The sequence below is a fragment of the Drosophila santomea genome, chromosome 3L, assembly GCF_016746245.2.
Source record: "Drosophila santomea strain STO CAGO 1482 chromosome 3L, Prin_Dsan_1.1, whole genome shotgun sequence".
Lineage (NCBI taxonomy): Eukaryota > Metazoa > Arthropoda > Insecta > Diptera > Drosophilidae > Drosophila > Drosophila santomea.
This window is the reverse complement of record NC_053018.2, coordinates 11,201,811-11,223,848: the sequence shown is the minus strand read 5'-3', so window position 1 is coordinate 11,223,848 and position 22,038 is coordinate 11,201,811. Positions and strand designations below refer to the sequence as shown.

Below are 22,038 nucleotides of genomic sequence, written 5' to 3'. Positions count from 1 at the left end.
TTCTTCCACCGCGATCTCCATGATCTGTGGGCCACTTTTTCTGCTTTGGTAAAGAGATGTTGCCAAATATTTGGCCGGGACATTCTCTGGCTTATGGCAAGACGGCAAAAGAACCAGTAACCAGTAACAACTACTATGTCCATTGCAGGCAGTGCAAGACACTTCGATCGACTGGCAATTAACATGTTTTTTTTCTTTTTTTTCTTATTTTTTTTTGCCAGCGCGGGGGATACTGAATTGATGGCTTAATGCACTTTCTCAGCGCCAGTTAACTGGTTTTTTTTTCTCGCAGTTTTCAGGGGAGGAGGAGGGAGAGAGAGAGAGAGAGGGGAGCATTCTGCGACGGCCTGTTAACTTGGCCAAATGAAATTTCGATCGGTGGCCGCGTGCCTTCCTGCGCTTTATTAGTTCGCCTGCATTGCGCATACGCCGCATGTGCCTGGGAATTACTCAGTTATCCCTCAGTGCGCCGAGATCGGTAACCCGATATATATACACATATATATTCGATATCAATAAAACCGGTTGTCACATGGATATGGACAACGGGCTCTGACGTAGTCGTTCGTCTAGCCAATCTTGACTTTGGCTATGACGCTCGCAGCTAAGTCATAGGTAATCTGGTTGCCAGTTTGCCCATTTGCCACTTTGATTTCGGCATTTCTTCTTTCAAATGACGTTGGAGAATCCACTCAAATGGTTAACAGATTGTTGGTTAAATGATTCCGATCAATGGATAGCGGCAATTTAATAATTAGTGTTAATTTACCAGCCGAATTGCTAGCAATTCGCACCTAAATAACCATAAAATATCAGTGATATGAGCGAACACTGATTCTGATATGACTTGTTTACTCAGTTGACCAAGGAAAATCTCCTATCACGTTGTCGATGTTTTCGCTGGTTTCCAGTTGAAAACACTCATTTCATTGAGTGCTTGAAATAAAGGCTTTTAGATTAAAGCATTTGTATTTAGATATCATTAGGAAAATGACATATTGCCAATCTGGTCATCTGGTCAGGCAAGGCAAACGCATTTGTGGATAAATATAGCGATGCGGTGTGATAATTGCATGCGAAATTCATCTGATTAGGTGTAAAAGTACACAAAATAAACAAGAGCACTCAAACAGAGCCTGAAATTATATTAATTGTATTAAATTTGTTGAATATTGACGCTTACAGTGGGAACTAAAATTATAAACATACATATATTATTTCTAAATTATAATTTGGCCATTGTGTAATTGTTAGCTAGCTCATGTTATAGAAACTCGAGAGTTTTTTATTGAAGCTTTTATTATTACTACTTTTTACGAGAAGTTTTTATATTGAGTAAAGAATGTTAAATTACTTCATTTTATGTATTAATTTATTATTTGGGACTTAAAAAAGCGTGTCGGAATGTTTTCTTCTTTTACGTATGTATTTTTCTTAGTTAAACACAATTGTATTATCATAAGTGCTAATATTTAATAAACTACTAATTATAATTTCTTTTGAAACACATTCTTTGCTAAGCAACAAATTCGGGAAAAGTGTGCTAAAGCTTATGCTTTTTTTTCCAGTGCATTGCAGAGCATCATCAGAGGTAACAATCACATAATACAAGCGGTACGCCAAGGGAAAATTGATTTCGCCCTGAACTTGCGCTGCCCCATTTGGTGTCACTCAACAAAGAACACGTGCCGCTGGTTCAGATGAGATCTCTTCTCCATTTCCATCCACAACGCGGTGGCACTTCCCTGTTGAACCGATGTCACCCTCGAATGGGTCAGGTGGTCAGTGGACTGCCCTTTGGCCTCGCCAATTTCCCTCCAACTTTTACTTTCACATTTGAATGTAGCATATATACATGCCCACCCATATATCACAGATCGCAGCGGCGTGTTAAATTTTGTGGCATTTGTGTGGCAGCTCAATTGAAAAATTGCTTTGTTATTCTCAATTTGCGGCTCTAAACTGTTTTAGGCACTATGCGTTCGTTGGCTTAATCACGAAGAATTGCGCACCAAAGAGCGAATCCCATTTGGGACACCTCTGCGCCACTGATTACTGCTGATTTATTATTATTATATTGGGGTTGGCTCACTGGGCACTGAGCTCGTTTGCCCCGGTGAAGGAAGTTCGAATTGAGGGTGACACAGTTTCCAGTTTCCAGATACCAGTACTGCGTGAAAAGAGCTTACCATGGGATAATCCGTGGCTGCGATCGGTTCAGTTGGTCCCGACTTGGCCAGGGTGAAAGGTTCGTCTTGGTGCAAGGTCTGCTGCTCTGTTGGTTTGCTGGTCATCTGGTCTCCTCGACAAATCCGCAACTGCCATGTCGACGCCAGAGAACGTAAGTGGCTTCAAGTTTCGCATAGCTTTAGGCCATGTATCTCCACCATTGCCATTAATACCCATAAATAGTTATTAGTCTCGTTGATTATGTTATGTATGACTCAAAATCTCTAACAACACAGATTGAATTCCCATAATGAGTAATACCGAGTAAAGTAGCATCTTGAACCAACGTTGTCTGCCATTTATTTTTGAACACAAGCTGGAAGACGAGATAAACAAGAATGCGTTTTGCGTACGGTTCCGGTATTAGCCGCATTAAGTGGCCAAAAATAAGCACTAAGCTTTTTGGCCGTAATATCAGCCGAAATGGAGCACCCCCCTTAAGTGGGGTTTATCTGGGCGATAAGAGCGAACCAAGTACTGCGTGTGCACTGGCCTACAAGATCGCTGACACTTTTATCGGACGACATATGTCGTCTGTCTCCGGTTCTCAGTGGATTCTCACGTTCTGATGTCTGCGCCGCAGCTATGGAATTGCAATAAAAGAGTCTAAACATAGTAACATACTCCAGCCACCAGCCCCTTAACCCGTTAACCCCTTAACCCCCAAAATAGCCCATCTACTCCGATTCACGCCGAGGTGTTCAGGCGAGCGACTGACTCAATGCTAATGTTCATGCTTAACCAGTGCCATTGCCAAGTGCGCTGGTTTCACGGGGAGATCGGCGCAGATGGAAGGGGGTTGTAGTGAGCAAGTTGCGAGTTCCGAGAGCTTTGGTTTCGAGATATAGAGCCTCACTGCCGCACGGTTAACTTTTGTTTTAAATTGAATGTCTGGCCAGATTCGCGCTTTTATTCTGTGTCCGCCAATCGCTCTACAAACAACTCCGTCGTCGTACGCGGCGTATACGCGATTTAATTGCACTCGATTCCGTTTTTATTGAAAACAATGACGTTAGCCGTGATTAGCGGTTCGGGCGCAGCCTGCGATACTGTAAGTGCCTCGTAATCGTAATATATCCGAGAGTGTTTCCAAACTGATTACCCAATTGGCGCAATCGGTTCAGATTATTATGGAATTCGGCTACGGTCTTTCAAATGTTGTGTCGAAATGGAGCGCTAATCGTGGATAAATCTGAAATCTATAAGTGAATGGGTCATGGTCATGGGTCTTACAAATATAAGTCGATTTATCTTATTTAATCTGAGCATATATTTTATTAAAGTATATTCTTTGCTTAGTACTTAGTACACTTTAAATTAATAAAATCCCATTTGGCTTTAACTAGATTATATACAAAAATACTTTAAAAGTAAATCTATCTCTATTCCTTACTCTTTTTTTGAAGTGTTTACCGCTGATATCAATAATATATTTTTATTGATGTCCATTTCCGATTTGTGTCGATTAAAACGTACTTTTGCTGGCACATTCAAAACGTGCTCGTAAATCACAGATAAATCTCAGACAGATGATAAATCAAATGCAATCAGGATATCACTACCAATTCAGTGGGTCACTGGTAAAATGTCATATAAAATATGAGAATAAATGACTTTTATTCGCCGCACTGCCACCGTATATCACTTGAGATCGCAATTAGGTAGTAATTGGGGTGTAAACAAGGCGAGTGATATGAGGACGGTCTTATCGGGTGCTTCCCTGTTTGCCTGCGGATTTGGCTTGGAACGCAGTAGTTTAGGATGGGCTGTCATTAAGTGAATGTTACCTAAGAGTGACTGGTCTATGGAGCGGATCAGCGGATCAGCGCAGAATGATAGAATCGACATTGGCAGCAAGTGTAATTAGACATAAGTGCTCTTTAGTTAGATTGGATATACACTTTCCCAGCTCGGTGCTCGCTTTCAATAAGCAGTCAGCTTTGCGGATTCGTGATAAAAAGGCGGGGTCTATGAATCACTTAAAGGGTGATTCTACTGCGCCCTGTATTTATAGAAATATCTAAAATGGTTCGAGCTACTTAGCGGCTATATTGGCTATTTTTGCATGGCCTAATCAGGCGGGGAATACATGGATTTTTAATTAAATTAACATGCTACCACTTTTTTAGTTCGAAGCGGGCCCTCACATCTTTCTATCTGCAGACTAAAGTTAATAAATAATAGCGTCATTGAGCGCACAGGTGTATGGATACTTTGTACCCAGGCCCTGGGGTTTTTCAATCTTTTTGGCGGATACAACCATGCAGATAGGAAAGTCTTATCCATTCCGCACTGCCAAGTGCTTTCTTGGTATCCCATTTTAGTCAAGACAATCAGTTGAAAGTGTGAAACCAAGTGCGTTGGCTGTGCTCCAAATAGTTTGTCCTTTGAATGCAAACAACTAAATATCCTTAAGAGGTGAGCATTTGAAAAGTATACAGTGTGCAAAGTACAAAGTGCTGTGAGAATTGTGTCAGCGATGCATCTTCGTCAACTGTGGCTGAAATTAATGGATTGACATCGAGCCGACTTCAAAGTCAACAACCTGAGCTCGATCGCTTTATAAACTGACTTGTTTGGGGGTTTTTTGCCGCAAGTGTTTTTTTTATGAATGGACCAAGGATGTACGCTTTGTGAGTAATGAGCTGTGTGCTTTGTATATCTGGAATATGTGTGTGCTTTGCATGTCAATTGAAGGAGTTCGCAGCTTAGGTAATACCCAATTTATACTTCGCGTTCCGCTTTCGAATGAGCTTGCATTTCGCTGGGTGCTTTTATAGTGTATTTAATTCAAGCAATTATGGCCAATATACCTTTGTCTTGCGCGAAACCCGTTTGGCAATCCAATTTCAGGGTGCGTTTTGGGTTTTGCATATGCAAATTGCTTAAGTAACACGCCCGTCAGCGGCCACAGATCCAGATTGGCTTAAATTAGCGCTCAAGTACGACTTGATTCTGGTTTTTGCTGAGAAAGCTGCACTTGTTACTTATATGTTTTTCTATATGTTAAGTAGCTAAATCCGTGCTGATCGGCAGCAGAGGTCGCACAAATTAAGGAGTGTTTTGAGCTAAGATTTAAGCTAATTTCAGTTTGTTTAAGGGGGCGTATGAGCAATGTCAGCAGCAGGAGAAGCACGTAAGCGCCACCTGTTGTGCATTGGGGGAGCAAACAGGTTGCGCAAGCAGACGAAAGGTGGCGCTGCTTTCTAGAGATCCTAAAAGTAGGCAACCATTTTCGCTCCACCGATACTCCTGTCAGTTACGATTTGAAATAAAACTAAACCCAGTCTTTCCAATTGGATCATCTCAATTGGCGCATGAATAAATTACTTTTCAATTATATATCGAATCAAGTTGCAAGGCCACCAATCACCTTGATCCCAAATCCAAGGCGGACTCAATCGCATCGCGTCGGCCAGTTGTAATTTCGCCCAGAACTCGGTCAAGTTTGAGTGAATTTGACAAGCTGGCAATTGCAGAAAAATCGCAGAAAATTTTCCACAATCATAATTCGAAAGGAATTCAACCGCTTTGAACTGGTTTCGTTGTGCGATTGGAGCAACCGTAGACGAGAAGTGAAGTATCAAACATGCAGTTGGCGCACGTTTCGAGTTACCATAAATAAATGCGACGCAGAAATCAAATTGATTTTAATTTCAGCCAAATGACTGATCCAAACTTCTGTATGTTCCTCTTATTCTTTGAGCCCTTGGCATTTATTTTTGGCAATCAATTTCGTAGCCAATAAATTGATTGGGAGGGAGACTCTCGTGGGGGTCGCACGTTTCAATTGGCGGCCAATTGAGCCAGTCCAAATGGAATTGTCACATCGCATTCATGTGTGTGCACTTTATCTGCACGATATCGCCAATTAATTAGCCATTCCAGTTTTCCCGGCCATCGGCTATCTGCTCTTATCTGCCGTGTTTGGGTGAAGGAAAACTGATTCACCAGATTGAAGCGCTGAAAAATATACTCCCTTTTTATTACAATGTGTCTTTTTATTTCTGTTTTGTTAGCAAACTAATAAAATGCTCCTTATCTTAAGTAATATAAAGCTAAACATTTTTTCTAAAATTATTTTGAATTATCAACGAAGTAATATTCATTTTCTGATTATTACTTAATAATTTATACATTGATAAGCTAATAATTTGGCAAATCTAAAACAGTTTTATGCTGAAGTGAGTCAGTAAATTGAAAGCTATGCCGTTTCTCCTCCGCAGTTGTATCTCAAAATTCGAAAGCGTTATCGTTTGCCACATGTTGGCACATGCGTCACATGTGGCAAACGATAACGCTTTCGAATTTTGAGATACAACTGCGGAGGAGAAACGGCATAGCTTTAAGTCGGCTCCTAATAACTCGACCGGAACTGATTCCGTAGCCGACCTGTGCGCCATAAAATCATCAGCCGATTTTCCTTTTCCGTCTTGAAGGAAAACCGCAAAGCGGAGATATATCTCAAAAATCGGGGGGAAACTTCGATTCACAGCGTCGACGGCGGTATTGCGGAAAATGCCCATTGACGAGTGCTCTCTCTTTCCCGTGCTCTCACTCCCTCTCTCTCTCTCACTCACTCACTCACTCACTCTCTCTCTTTCTCTCACTTTAGTTCGGAAAAATGGGTCTGGGAATCGGGGGTTCCACTCGTCGCTATAGCGCAAGGTTTGGCATTCTTGTTCTGTTTGTCAAGCCGTGCGGTTGATTGTCGGAACTTCCGAACTCCGGAAAGAATACTATTGATCGAATTTTTGAAAGTAGTCATAATCTGCGATTTGATTCCCAGTTGCGGTCACGGTCTCGCTCGCAAGTTGCATTAGTAATATTGCATTTTCTTATCTCAAACTCAAATTCAAATTCAAACTAAAATTCAAACTTAAATTCAAACTCAAACTCAAATCCAACTACAAATACCACAATATTTTGAGACGAGTCCCGATCATTGCTATTAAATCTGTCATTCCAATTCTGTTTTGTATCTGTAACAAGTGCTTGGAAGCCAGCCTCGATTTTCGAGGATCTTAACCCCCAACGGCCCCATCCTGCATCCGCAGCGATATCGGCTAATCAAGGATTACCATCGCCATCGCCATGAGTTTCCATAAGAGCGACTCGCGGACGCCGCTGGCGCCCACCGAGTACACTGTAAGTAAAGTCTAGAACGTTCTTAAAAAGGAGAGCCTAAACTTAACTCCGTTGGTCTATAAAAGGAATACAGTCATCCCTTTGGTTCTTCTTCTCATTTGATTCGGATGAATACCCCTCTACTTTAGAATTAGGGTTTTAAATTCTTAAATTATGATACATTTCCGTTGAATAATTTTTTAGAAACATTTAGTACTGATTATTAAAGAAGTTAATATCTGTGTATCCCTGTTCAATTGGGTTTTTTTCGGGTTCAGGATTTGTATTTATTAGAAATAATAGAATGTTCTGGAAGTTTGAAGAGAAGGTCCTTTGATATCCTTTTCATTGCTTGTTAGAATTGTAGTCACCATTTTAGATTCTTCCAACCAGCTAACCTTCGATGACTAAACTAGATGATAATAATTATATGCACACATGAGTAATTAGCACTTTCTTTGCCGTTTTAAATTTTCCACTTCCCGTCTTTAAGTCCGCGAAATATTAAAATCCCCTGTATGAAGTATTAAGTCAGCTGGGAGTCTTGTGCATTTAGATTTTTGCATATCATCGGCAGACTTTGAAACTTTCCGTTGATTAATTGGGCACACAGGCTTTTATCACGGACATGTGATGCGGGGGGGGACACCCTTTCTCCCCCGCACTTGGCTGAAAAGTCGCGGGTCTTAACCCTCTAATGCCTTGTTTATTTATTGATCGATGGCCGCCGCTCGCCGCGGTTTACATTTGCTTTCGTTTGAATGATTGTTTATGCAAATCTGTGGGCTAATGTTTGTTTGGATTGATAACAAACTGAAGTCTAATTTCGGGGATGATTTCCCTGCTTCCTCCTTATTTTCTATTTTCCTTTTTGGCTGCCTGCTCATTTACCGCTTTGTTGCTATTGTTGTTATGAGTAACAGACCTAATAGTTTTCCACCCGCTTTTCCTCACAATTTTGTTGTTGCTCCTTCGCTTGCTGCCTATTTTCAGGGCACCCAATGGAATTTTCCACTCGCCGAGCTGCACTTTTATGTGTGCCGGGACTCGGAACTCGAGACCTGGGCATAATAATAATAATGGTTATAATGGTTATAATGCTATGGAGTGTTGTTGGAGTGTAGGGCATTCGGCTGACCGGTTATAGCTGGTACATAATACATAGTCGTCTACCTACTGTGTCAGCGAATTTCGGGGTTTCGAGTTCATGGAATATTTCTGTATTTCGGCTGCTGCGCAAGCGCCAAAGTAGAAAAAATCGTACGAATCGCGCGGAATTCGCTGATTCGACACCATAGTGTTCTCTGGCACCAATTCGAGCTGTGGGTTTTCGGTTTCCCACTCGGTAACTTTCCACTGCAGTGTGCCTCCAATGGGGCAGACTGCACTTGAAACCCGAACTGAAATGCAGCCCCCCTTTTTTCTTTGCAGCTATAACATTTCAGGTAATAACAATCGGCGGGCTTTGTTCCGAAAATCGAGAGCTCATGGGCTACTATGATCCAATATGATCCGATTTCGCCATGACCACCTTACAATCTACTTGGATATTTGGATCGAACTGAAATACTGTCGAGCGAAATGGATCGTGTTCGATATGCTCGGTTTTATTTCTTCGATCAATGGACACTATCTTGTTCTTTAAATGTTTGTCGAGTAAACTGAGGTGGAACCTTCAAGAGGAACATTGCGTAATGAATGCAAATTATAGATTTCGTACCCCAATGCAATGTTGAGTAACTGTTGAAGTGACTAATTGAAATAGATAGATAGATGGCTTGAAATAGTTGCTTACAAGTTGGTTTTGTAATAGTAATTCATTATCTTCCACTAGATATAGATATTGCTTGCTGAATCACTATAATCATAAATTTTGGTTAGGAAATTAGTTAATATGTTTAACAACAGTTCATTAACAAGTTATTTTGTAAGCAAGGCTTAAATGTCAAAAACTCATATTTTAGTAGCATATAAAAGTCATTCTTTTGCGCTTCAAATCAAATAACAAATTCAATTTGCATTTTGTACTTTTATGGGTCAATAAATAAATTATTTAATATTCCGAATTTATGGCCGGTTTGAAAAAGCTCTTTAAAATATTTTATCGACAGTTAGGATACGCAACTGCAAATTTTGTAATCAATTACTATAAAAGAAAATGTAAAAAATCATAATTTATGTACTTGCAAAAGACACTAATTTATTCTACTCTTTTGTGCATTGCACACTTTTTCAAGTGCCCAACTTAATTGGAAATGTCATGAAACGAAAGGCTTTCAATTTACGAGATACAATTGTATCTACTGAACTCATTCAACTCGTGATTCCTTGAGATCCCTGCATACGATGACCCACATATCATTTCTTATCGGCAAATGTGACAAATTGCGGGCGCCATGGTTGCAATCCGGGGGAGTTACCCATTTCGCAGAAAAAGTGGGGATATAAATGGATCTCTGAGTGACATTTTCAGGGGAACTGAACCCTCGACCACGTGAATTCCCCGTGCTGTCAAATTCAGCGCTTTTATTTTCGCCGTTTGCTTACTACGAATTGTAAACTGCAAACTGCAAACTGTGAACTGCAAACTGCAAACTGCATACTACAAACTGCATACTGCATACTGCACAATGCACTTTTTTTTGTGCTTCGCATTTTGCTAACAAATATACACAAAATTTTCCACTGCAATTTGTTGTCGTTTGCCGTTTTCAGTTTCGTTTTATTGCCGTTTCTCTGTTTCGGTTCTCAATTCTCAGTGCTCAGTTCTGTTTCCCCAGCCACTTTTCCATTTTTTCCACTTTTCGCTTACATAAGTTCAATGGCACGCCAAGTGGGGGCAGCATTTGGAGTTCGTTTGGGGCCATTCGCTATTAAATCCCAAACTATTGACATTTCCCATTTTAATTAGGAAAGCACACGGCATTCCCGTACGCCTCAGAATGCGGCATTTTTCTTGGCTCCACTCACTCCACTCCACTTGCATTTGCAGCCTTTTGTAGAAAAACTGCAAGTTATCATGTCCGGAAGAAGGCGTCACCCTCCACGGATTAGTCAGCCAATCTCGGCGGTCTTACAAGTGAGGAATTGAGAGGTTGTAAAGCTACTGAGATTCTCTACTGAGATAAGAGGAGCCTAATTAATAGGCTTCCCTATCGTTATCATTACCTGTGGGAGCAGCGTGGAAATCGGGAAATACCTGCCGTAAATTGAACGCCTTTTGCTGAATGACAGTGACTGATGCAGTTCGACTGTGGCGCTGATTGCTTGAGTTATTCCCTTCTTTTGTATTATTTAGTTGGAATACAAACTATTCAGGTGACACAAGTGTTTTGCGCAGTTCCAGAAATCACTATTATCTATTATTAAATAAGCCAAACATTCGCAGAACATTCATGATTGCATTATTTGTCTGTGGCTAATTGACAAAGATAACAACCAAAGCATTTCGTGTTGGGCGGCAATGCAAAGTGCTGTATCGATACGATACCACATATTATATGTGGGTATTTTGGGGCATTATCTTGTTGCGTGCGAAATTTTGTGGCGGGTGGAGCTTTATGGGCGTCTATAAGGCTAATTTTATTGTCAGCCCACTCGACTTGAGCTTATATGGTTTGGGGTTTTATTTAAATGCAAATGAAATGTAATTTAAACTGCATAACACTTGAGTTGCGTGTATGACGAAATTTATGGAAAAGTGTTAATAGAAATGGGGAGGAGAGTAGCTCTACTGTATTGGCCCGCACTCTTATCAATCGCTCATTATCGATTCAGCGCCCCTTATTTCTTATTTCTGCGCCCATTCGTCACACACTTTGCAATGTTAACTACACTTGGCTCCATTTATATATATATGTATGTATATACTTTGCTGAACTTGAGTCGATGCAGTGACACGTGTCGTGCTTTTGGGGCAGCTCCCACCTTCTCCCCCCTTCTTTGGCCCCCAAAAGTAACTCATCCCCAACCAACCAACTATGTTTACGTTTTTTTGCCATGGACACGTTTCTGTTTATTTTTGCGGCAGTTCGCCAAACTCACGTTATTAGAATGCAATAAAAAGTGCAACGCAATAAGCGATTTTCGGTCCACTATCGATGCAGTCTAAAAATAAGTCTAGTAACTTGAAATAGTAAATAGTTAGTTAGTTTACTTATAACTTTGCTAGCACGATTTTTACAGATCTATTTGTATCATCTTATCTTACAATCAAAAGGGGTTTTGAATTTTATAAATTCTCCCTTTCAATGAGACAAAAGGAATAGCTTTGATGTTCAAAGATTTAGTAACTCAAATTATAACTATATACTATAATCACTCTTTTATATTTTTTATTTTTTTAAATTCTTTATTAAGTCACTTAGGCAGATTTGGATATTTTTGGATTTGGATTATTTGGATATTCAGATATTCAAAATCCAGCTTGTTACCTATAGAACTACTTTTTGCTGTCTGTAGTCGGTAAAACTGAACATTAACGTAATGTACAATGCTTGCGACTGAGAGACTGAGTAACTGACTGACTGAGTGACTGACTGACTGAATGGCGCTTTGTCGCAATTAGTTGGCACTGCAGCTGTCTAATTATTTTGCTATCTATTTCAAGTTCGAACTTTCAGTATTCCGCACACCGCATTTTTGTTTGCCTTTGCATTTGCGCACTCGATTTTCAGCGAGTTATATGGGCTGAATGTTTTGCGAAGCGGAAAGAGGCTGCTTGTAAGCATTCTTAGCAAATTTCTGTTGAAAAAATCTTGAATTCTTGTTTGGGCAATTTTTGAGTCTCGGCGGGCGGTAATCAATCAAGCATGAATGAGCGCAGTAAAGTTCCAAAATGCTTGAAATATTCACGTTTTGTGGTTGAAGTTTGGTGGTATTTATGCTTCATTAACTGGAATTATAATAAATTTTTCGAAGGAAAAGGAAATTTACAGAATTAAATACGGATTTAATATATGTGTATTCAAAACATTATATTAAATTAGCTCAATATAAAAAAGGTTTTTCGGTTAATTTTTGTAGTTATAAAATTCTGTAAACGCTTAGTTTTATTATTGTGAATTTATCCCAATAATAACGATAATTTTTGAATTTTAGAAAGTTTACTTACAAACTATTTTACTTTCTGCAACATTATTTACATGCCCTGTACATTTTACATGACACTCAACATTTTGATCTTTAGGCGCGATGTTACCCGATTACTGTTAACCGCTATATGTTACCATGCCTCCGTTACCAGTCTGTAAGTTAACAGACACAGTGCCTGAGCTTCTGCTAACATCCCCCAGGTGGCGCTTATATTTAATTTGAATTGCAAAATTTAAAATAAGTAAAACGCCTTTGTCAAGTCGCGTTTTCTATTAAGTGGACAATTAAGCAAATGCTTTGTTTTGTTCTTATTTTTTCTGTGCCTCTTAGCACGTATTTGTTGCACAAATTCGCAGTTTCCTCATTAGTTTCACCGCTTGCCAAGCGGACGTTTTATTTTGAAAGCGCTGAAAAACGATTTATTTAAAAAAAAACCCTTTCACCCTCGACCCGCTGAATATCCACGATTTTTCGCACTGCGGTCACGTGTGAAAGAGAGGGGCATTTAATTATGCTGTGACGTCATGCGACAGGCGACTGCACCCAAAAACTAAGGAAAATAATGCAAATTGTGAACTTGTTGGCTGTCTGGGAATACTCGATTGTATGATCCCACTCAAGAGCATTTATAGAGAGAATCCACTGAAAGGTGGGTGGCTGCTTGGGTTAGTTGGTTGGTCTGGTTGGGATTTGCCGTTTTTGACGGTGGTGTGGCGATGGGGCGGTGTTTTGTTTGTCGCCGTCATTGCATCGCTGGCTGGCCGCCTTGATTCAGTTGCTTGTCGCCATTTGCTCGAGTCACGCGCTGAGATTTCTCCCGCGACTCGCACCCACCCACACACACACACACACATACAACCACCGCCCACTGGCCAACTGGAACAGATCGTCCATCCTGCAGCCTGACCTTGGAGGACCTCAAGCTGAACGCCCCCGCGGGAAAGCCGCCGCTGCCGCCGCGCCGCGAGCAGCTGACGGAGAAGGGACAGAGTTTGAGCCTCTCCAGCTTCGGTGGCTCCACGGGCAGCATTTCCGGTTCCGGTAGCGGTTCGGGTCGAAAGCAGCATCTTTCGGGCGCAGCCCTAGCACGCCATAAGCTGAAGATGTCCTTGAAACGAGGCGGACCGCCACCGGTGGCCAGCAGCGGATCCGGCGTCATGACCACCTCGTTGGACCAGCAGGTGGCAAAGTCAACGAACCGTGCTAAATCAGCCAAAGCCTAAATATCGCGCATACGCCACCTGTTACAATCTGATTCCGTAGTTAAAGCAATAGATTATCTATTTCGTTTGTGTCATAAAACTGCATTGAACTTGTTCATTGATCTTGTTTTTGCCTTAGTTTTTTTCTTTTGCTTTCCGCTTTTGGGCCACAATTCATTGGTTCCCCCTTTTTGCGCACTGCAGCTGCGAAGAGCTTTTACATAACTTTGGCTGCTGATCGAAAATGGCAGCTCTCTCGCTCTCTATGATTTTCCTATACGCTTTTCACGATCCGTACTCACTTTTGGCTTTTCCTTCTGGCCGCTTTTCCTCTCGTTGCAGAAAATCCCGACGGTCGCTGCGGGCTACGGAGAAAACGAGAAGCCCAAAGGCGGCAAAGGCGGGCAACCCAAGTGAGTATCACACCTCTTGTTTCCGACTATTCCACTTTTTCGAGAGTAGATCCCATTGCTGATCGAGATTCTACGGCCGGGACGATTGGATTCATTCGTCTGGTCGATGCCACAGCCATCGGCCACGTTGTCTTTGAATCCGATTTCCATTGCGTTGCGGCTATAGAAACTCGATCGCGATGTACAAGAACATCGACAACGAGTCCTCCACGACCATGTTTGAAATGTACTCCTCCTCGGACAGGTTCATCCGCTCGGACATGGCCGACGTACCCGTCCAGCAGGCGGCGGGATCCACGCTTCCGTTGGTAATCACTCGGAAAAAAGGGGACGACTCCGAGGATGGCAACTACAATCCGTTCGAGCACCGCAAGGTGGAGCATCCCACATCGTAAGTACTCTGTGTATATCAATATTAAGAGCTTTTAGTTTCTAAAAAGTAATTTATAAGAATTTATAGTTTATAGTTTTATAGTTTTATAGTTTTATAGTTTTATAGTTTTATAGTTTTATAGTTTTATAGGTTATAGTTTATAGTTTATAGTTTTCTCCGTAATAGGATCCAACAGTTGTTAAAGCTATTACTTGAATGTTAAACAGACATTCATGTTTCTAAATATCATATATTTTATAGATTTTAAAATATAACATACTCGAGAGTAAAGACCTTTAGCAACATACTTTGTTCAAAGATATTTGTGATATCTGATAGATTAAAGTGTTTTATTCTAAAGTTCTGCTGGCAGCTACAATATGTGCTGTAATATCAGGCCATACCTAGTATTTAGAACCTAAAAGGTACACGATTTTTGTTGGCACCCCCGATAAGCAGCTGATCCAAGCCATTAAGTGCTCAATGACTAAACCCCTTAATTATAAACCACCAACCGCGTCATTGACCTTTAACCGATCTGATGACTTTGACTTTGCATCGATCTAAAGCGAAAAGAACGGAAATGCAACTGCAACTGACATTGGCCTTGGACATTTTTGGCAAACTACTTTTTCCAAACTAAAAATAAGTAAAATCGCAGATGAAAATCTCGGACGAACGAGCTAATAAAACGAAAGCGCCGACAAATGTTTTGCTCGACTCGTTTAGCAAGTGGAATGAGGAATCCACCCAGCCTTCCACCCTCCGCATTTTCATTCGATAGAGAAAAACGCATCCGCCAGGCCTTGCAATTTGCCATTTGCAATTGCGTGAGAGCAAAATGCCGAGAACTGCAGTTTTCTCAACAGCTCACTAGAATAATTATTAACCAAAATATAAGGAAATATTTGATACGTTATACTTTAAAGTATGCAGATGAGTGATTAATTGGATAACTACGTCATAGATGTGGCTTGCGGGAAAATCCCTAATTTCCCTCATTTCCACCACAATCAGAAGTGCAGCAGCGCATCACGCCATCATGCATACAATAATTTGATCCAAATAGTTTTTTGGCAACGAAAAAGTAATCTATGTATATATATTTATTTAAGTAAATATCTGTCTTTAGATAATAAGAGCGTATACTCTTTGTATCTCTTTGTGTCCATTTCACCTAACAAGTAATATCTTATTAGATGGAAAATATTGAAAATAATAATAAATAATAATAATAGTCATAAATAATCTTATAACTGAATTAAGTAGTCATAATTCCTATTTGGATACGCACTTTAAAAATCGAAAGTTGTGTTCCCTTTTTGGTTTAATTTTGAATAAAAATCAGTTTAAGAAGCAGGTTAATTTTGTTGATTATAATTTACATTTAACTATTTTAATAAATACTGCAACTAATTAATCACAATTTTTCCAGGGATCTCGAGACTTTTGTGCACTTGCTGAAGGGCTCGCTGGGCTCCGGCATATTGGCCATGCCCATGGCCTTCTCCCACGCTGGATTGTGGTTCGGATTGGTGGCCACCTTCGCGGTGGGCACCCTGTGCACCTACTGCGTCCACATCCTGGTCAAGTGCGCCCACATCCTGTGCCGCCGGCGCAAGATCCCGATGATGGGATTCGCCGATGTGGCGGAGCAGGCCTTCCTCGACGGACCACCTGCCCTGAATCGCTGGTCACGCTTCATCCGTTTCATGGTCAATACGTTTCTGGTTATCGATTTGCTCGGTTGCTGCTGCATCTATCTGGTGTTCGTGGCCACCAATGTGGAGCAGGTCGTCCGGGTGTACATGGAAACGGAGCTGAGCATTAGAGTTTGGATCATGATCGTGACGGCACCGCTGATCTTGATGTGCCTGGTGCGCAACCTGAAGTTCCTCACGCCCTTCTCGATGATTGCCAACATCCTGATGTTCGTGGGCATCGTGATCACCTTCATCTACATGTTCTCCGATATTCCGGCACCCGTGGAACGACCTGGAATTGTGAGTGTATCCGAATGGCCACTCTTCTTCGGCACCGTGATCTTTGCGTTGGAGGGAATCGGTGTAGTCATGTCCCTGGAGAACGACATGAAGAACCCCAGCCACTTCATCGGCTGCCCATCTGTGCTGAACCTGGGCATGGGTCTGGTGATTGCCCTCTACACTCTGGTTGGATTCTTTGGCTTCCTGAAGTACGGCCCAGAAACCGAGGCCAGCATTACGCTGAATCTGCCGCTGGAGGACAAGTGAGTTATTTGCATTCCCAGATTTGAAGATCTGTTCTATTTACTCCGTTTATCTTTGCTTTTCAGATTGGCTCAGTCTGTCAAGTTGATGATTGCCATCGCCATCTTCTTCACCTTCACGCTGCAGTTCTACGTGCCCGTCACGATTTTGTGGAAGGGTCTGGAGCACAAGATCCGGCCGGAGAAGCAGAACATCAGTGAATACGGACTTCGTGTCTTCCTGGTGGTAAGTGGATCAAACAATTTCCCATCTAATCAAACTAGTTTCTAACTGAAACCCTATTCCCCTCCAGCTCCTGTGCGGCGGCATCGCAGTGGCTCTGCCCAATTTGGGACCCTTCATCTCGCTGATTGGAGCAGTGTGCCTGAGTACGCTGGGCATGATCGTTCCAGCGACCATTGAGCTGGCCGTGTACCACGAGGATCCTGGATACGGGCGCTTCAACTGGCGGCTGTGGAAGAACTCCGGACTGATACTGTTCGGCGTGGTGGGTTTCGTGGCTGGCACCTATGTGAGCATCATCGAATTCCACGCCGAGTTCAGCAGCGGTCACTGAGTTGCAGCTAGTGTGTGCAGCTCATCTAATTTAACGTAGTCTGTAATGAAACTCTTCTAAGCACAGGGATGTCTAAGTTAAGTTTTTAACTAATTTTAGGGCTAACCAAAGTTTTCTAGGACTCCGAAACCTCCCGCCTCGCCCCCTGGTTATCCTATCCCGCCCCGTCCTCTACCTCCACCGATCCAAACTGATCCGATCCGCTCCGATCCCTCATATATATATCTATATATATATATATCCATATCCATATCTTAAAACCCCATAGGGGGATATCAGCAAAACAAACAACAAAAGTATTTCGATTTAGTCGGTGCCACGCCCCCCCTGAGGAGTTGTGCTGGTGCTAAGGGGGGCGTGGCATTAAGGTTACTTAGAGAATTCTTGTAGAAGTGATTTTGTATCGTAGTGATTTTGACAACAACTTAGTCGTAATTAGTTCCTACTCGAACTAAGCCAAGACAGACGGACGCAGCCGAAGTTTGTTTTCGTTCTTCAATTATTTTGTTTATTATCATTGATTTACTCTGTACATTATCGACGCCCTATTTCAATAATCATGACATATTACCAATTACCAATTACCTAAACACAAAGATCCGCTGCCACCTGTAAAGGGGCAGCAAAAAAATGGCATTAAAAAAATAATAAAACTTTTTGAAACAACCAAAGTGGTTTACTTACTTTCTGGGTTATCTTTTCAAATGAGGCATTTTAGTGGGTGGATTTATTTTGTATATTTCATCAAGGTCATTGCAGTTAGTTTGCGATGATAAGAAAGTGGTTGTAAAAAGGTTGTATACTTTTGGGCACATATTGCTTTGCTTATGGGAACTCTATCTAAACAATCACTGTGCAATTTTCTATTAAAACTGTATTCAGAACTTAGAAGTTAAGAAAATGTAGCAAGATGATTTTTTATTTCTTTTAATATTTTCTTATTTAGCTGAGGTATTTTTAGTGCAGAATTAAACACTCTTGATATAGTAGCAATTATTTAAAGTGTAAAGAAAAATATTTAAATGCATAGGTACTACTTCAGTGGTGTTATCCTTAGTGGTATTAGGTTGTGGAAGTATTGCACTAAGTACTATAAGCACCACTTAATAAAGTAATAAACATACAGTGACTCAGTAAGTTCCGCACTAAGATGCTACAATTTATTTGAGTGGTCATAACTCCTGAGAACTTTCCAATACTTCGACCCAATTTAAGGGCCCTTACTTGGGCCGCAACCTTGGGCCTGTTGACTTTTCCCATCGCCTAGATTTGCGGCGTTGGTGGTTGACTGCTTTTCTTTATCATTTTATTTTTTTTCTTGCGGGGGACAGGCAATTCAGCACTTGATAGCGGTGTTTTGGCGATCGGCGAGAACAACAATTCGCATTTGAAACGCCCCGGGCGATGAGCTTTCCCACGCTACTTGAGCGGCGAGAGCTGAAATCAAATTAATATGTGATAGTGATATGAGGCGCTGAAAGGCGAAGCGATTCGCTCCGCAGCGAGGGAAACTTAAACCATGGGCAGATAAGATATTTATCCAGGTGCTCCACGGTGCTCCACAAGTGAGAAACTCTTCCTCCTCTCTCTCACGCCGTAATCGCAATCACCCACAAAAAAGTGTGTTGGCAAAAAGGCAGAGCAGAGTGTAGAGCCATAAAAGAGGAACATACGAAAAGGCAAATGTGCAAACGCAATTCAATTCGAGCAGAGGTCCAAGCAACCGAAACAGAACCGTGAGAAAATTACACCCACAGAAGATAACCGGGCGATATTCGTATCCACAAGATACTTACTCGCACTCCAACTGCAGCGATAAGCGTTTTGCATTGTGACGCAATCGATTTCGTAGTGCGAAGGAGTACGCACACACAATTGAAAAATTACTATTTACCCAGCGAGAGTTTAAAGTTCGTGCCCATGCCGGGGAGTCGAAGTATCTCGTATCTCGTAGCTCGTAGCTGGTATCTTGTATCTGGCGGATACGCACACACCGCCTGTGTCGGACTCATCGATAAGGGGCAGCGTGTGAAACCAATCAGAAACCCGTTGATTGAGCCGCGAATGACCCACGACTCTGCGAGTGTGTGCCCACATTGGACTCTTGCATTTCTTGCATTTCCCACTCACTTTCCCAGTACTCAGTGAAGTGGGAATACTATATGCAAATCAGGAGCAGTTCAGCAAGTGCCTTTTACCCATGTGATTAATACATATGGGGAAGTAATGATTATAAGCTTTCCACTCTTTCATTTACTTATCTAGAATATTTTCCGAAACAATTTTGAATTTCATTTATTCAATAATGTCATTTTCCATTAGCTATTTATGCATTGCAGGGAACTAAATCGCTTTGATGAGCAACTGATTAACCTTGTGTCTCGTCATTTGCTCCTCGCATAAATCGCAGCTCCGTTTTCGCATGGAACTTCTGTTCATTTGGAATTTATGCCCGCACTGCCATTTACCTGGATTTCAGGTTTACAGGAGTTTCAGCTAGTGAATCCCCACCTGCCCGATCGATGGCCAGATAAATGGCATTTTATTAGTTGGCTGCTGGCTGTTGGCTACTTACCTGGCTCACTGGCAACGTAAGACGCCAATGGCAGCTTAATGTCAGTGGCACAATGTTTGGGCCATGTTTATTGGGATTAGTTGGCTGAAATTATGACCAATTTGTCGGGTTCAATGAGATGCAGGGGACCCCCTTTCAAGTCAATTGGATGCAAAGAGGCTCCTCCTTTGCTACTCTCAACTCTTTGACTCTCGAAGTGCTGGTGGAACCATAATCCATAGAAGGCGCGCGGCGAGCACTTATTTTGCGTACATTTTTGGCAACAGAAATAAAATTAAAGCCTTAAACAGATAATGCCCCATCAACGCACTTTGCGACGCTGCCCGCCGGTATTCAATGCAAATCTCTGCTCACGCATCCAATAGCCCGCTGCTGCTGCTGGTAACTTACATGACTTGGTGGCTTGGGTTTGGGTTATTCCTGGCTTTGAGTTCGGGTTAATAGAAAATTTATAATGCCAGCGAGCCATAAATTTTGCAAAACATCCACCCACATGCAACGATAGATGGCAGACGAAGGAGCCTTTTTGTGTGTGTGGGAAAATGGGCATAAAAACGCTGTAATTTGCAGTTGACAAATACGCAAAACTCCTTACTGAGCCCGGCCTGCAAAAATTAACTCATATTGCAAGTCGGTGGCTTTGGGTGATTGCGATTGAGGTGAGGCATTGAGAGGGGGAGATTGTGCACTGTTAAAACTATAATACCAAGTTGGACTAAAGATTCATTGAAGTGAGAAATTGAAACACAGTACCATACCTTTTTAAATAATTGATGAAGAGGCTTAAGAAGATATTCGTTATATATCTATATATATATTATCACTTTGTTTATTATACTTAGTACTGCTATCTTTTGCTCAGTGTGTAGGCGCAGGAGCAGCCTCAGCTCAAGAGGCCCGAATGATTTATGCCCGCAGTGCGGCCTACGAAAATGTGTAGTGGCCAAGGTGGGATGAAGGATGAGGAGACAGGGATGAGGAAGGGGAGTTGCCACAATAGCAAGGGGTAGTGGGAGGCTCTGTGCGCCGGGCGAGAGTGTTTTGCCCCCTCTATTCCTCTCGCCACTGCCACTGCCACCGCCAAGCGCCCCTTGCCACTGCCACATCCCCTATCACCGGCAACTTGCCACTCGGCTGCATGGGACTCCTACCTGTTGTGGCTGCGCCCCAGGCTGCAATTGTCTGCTTAAAAGCGCTCATTCTGTCCACAATGAAGCCACATAACTTGGCCGCAGTTACCGTCTGTTACCCATGGCCACTAATATGCCCCCCTCATTCCCGCCGATGTGATGATTTATTGCGGATCCCCTCCATCCACTGCCTTGGTTCCTTCAGCTCCTTCAGTTCCTCCAGTTCCTCCAGTGGCTCCTTTGGCGAACCCAGCACGGTAGCTGCGGCTCCTCTCGCCGATGCCGAATTGAAACTTTATTTAATAAGTTGATGTTATTTGTTAACTGCGCGAAGGGCGCTTCCAGAGCTCCACTGAGTTATGTGGCTGTGGATCGAGCCACTGGAGGCACTGCATCTAATGCAGCGAAACAGGACTTGTGCAAGGCATTCCACCTGACTATGGGTATACATCATTTGGTGGCTTCAACTCAGCGTTCTCGGATTAATACAACATGTTTTTAAATGAAAACATTGCACTAATCGGTTTACCAAATAAATATTTCCATGATATGTACATTATCACCAAAATTATTGATTTATATTTGTTCCATATATATTGACACTGATTGGAAACTGAAAATACATATATGTAAATATTATTAAAACCAAAAGAAAAGATACGTGCTTAAAGATGGATAGCATATTAATAAGATTAATAAATTATTTTTAAGAGTTAAAGTTACATTTTTAGCTCTACTAAATCATTATCTCAAAATGTTTTTAAATGATTGAAAAATCGTTTGTTGCTTTATAGTTTTTATAAGGAAGTGTTACGTTTAAATGTTATCCCTCCTTCAGAAGACAACCCTATTTGGCTGCCTCCTTTTTGGACTTAAGTGACTCATGGTGGAGTTTTACTTGTAGACGCACTTGACCTCATTGGCATCGGGACTCGACCGGACCTTCTCCACCTTCTCCACCTGGCCAGTCCTGCGGCGATTGGTACTGGTGCTGGTGCGTGAGTCAGGTGAATCGCATTAGAAAGTCGCGGACGGAATTGGCGGACAGATCGACGGACAGTTCGGCGGCTGGCACTTTAATCTGAGCCGC

General features: G+C 41.9%; 1 protein-coding gene across 4 annotated transcripts; it reads left to right on the top strand.

Moving 5' to 3' along the window:
- The first annotated feature begins 3,194 nt into the window (after window positions 1-3,194).
- On the top strand, window positions 3,195-17,909 carry LOC120449542 (proton-coupled amino acid transporter-like protein CG1139). 4 transcript variants are annotated; one of them, XM_039632066.2, is made up of 7 exons: window positions 6,911-7,051; window positions 7,222-7,377; window positions 13,995-14,065; window positions 14,310-14,456; window positions 15,874-16,686; window positions 16,753-16,912; window positions 16,980-17,909. In XM_039632066.2, the coding sequence occupies exons 2-7, from the start codon at window positions 7,324-7,326 to the stop codon at window positions 17,241-17,243; spliced, it is 1,509 nt and encodes a 502-aa protein (XP_039488000.1). In that variant the 5' UTR covers window positions 6,911-7,051; window positions 7,222-7,323; the 3' UTR covers window positions 17,244-17,909. The 4 variants fall into 4 exon arrangements, with proteins under 4 accessions (XP_039488001.1, XP_039487999.1, XP_039488000.1 ...); XM_039632067.2 differs by lacking the exons at window positions 6,911-7,051; window positions 7,222-7,377 and adding an exon at window positions 3,195-3,280; XM_039632065.2 differs by having other exon boundaries at window positions 6,909-7,377.
- The last annotated feature ends 4,129 nt before the right edge of the window (window positions 17,910-22,038 follow it).

Coding starts and splice junctions, on each gene's coding strand:
- LOC120449542 (XM_039632068.2), top strand. CDS start 13,554: ATGTCCTTGAAACGAGGCGGACCGCCACCGGTGGCCAGCAGCGGATCC. Junction 14,066..14,309: donor GGCAAAGGCGGGCAACCCAA/GTGAGTATCACA, acceptor CTCCTCGGACAG/GTTCATCCGCTCGGACATGG. Junction 16,687..16,752: donor AATCTGCCGCTGGAGGACAA/GTGAGTTATTTG, acceptor TTTGCTTTTCAG/ATTGGCTCAGTCTGTCAAGT.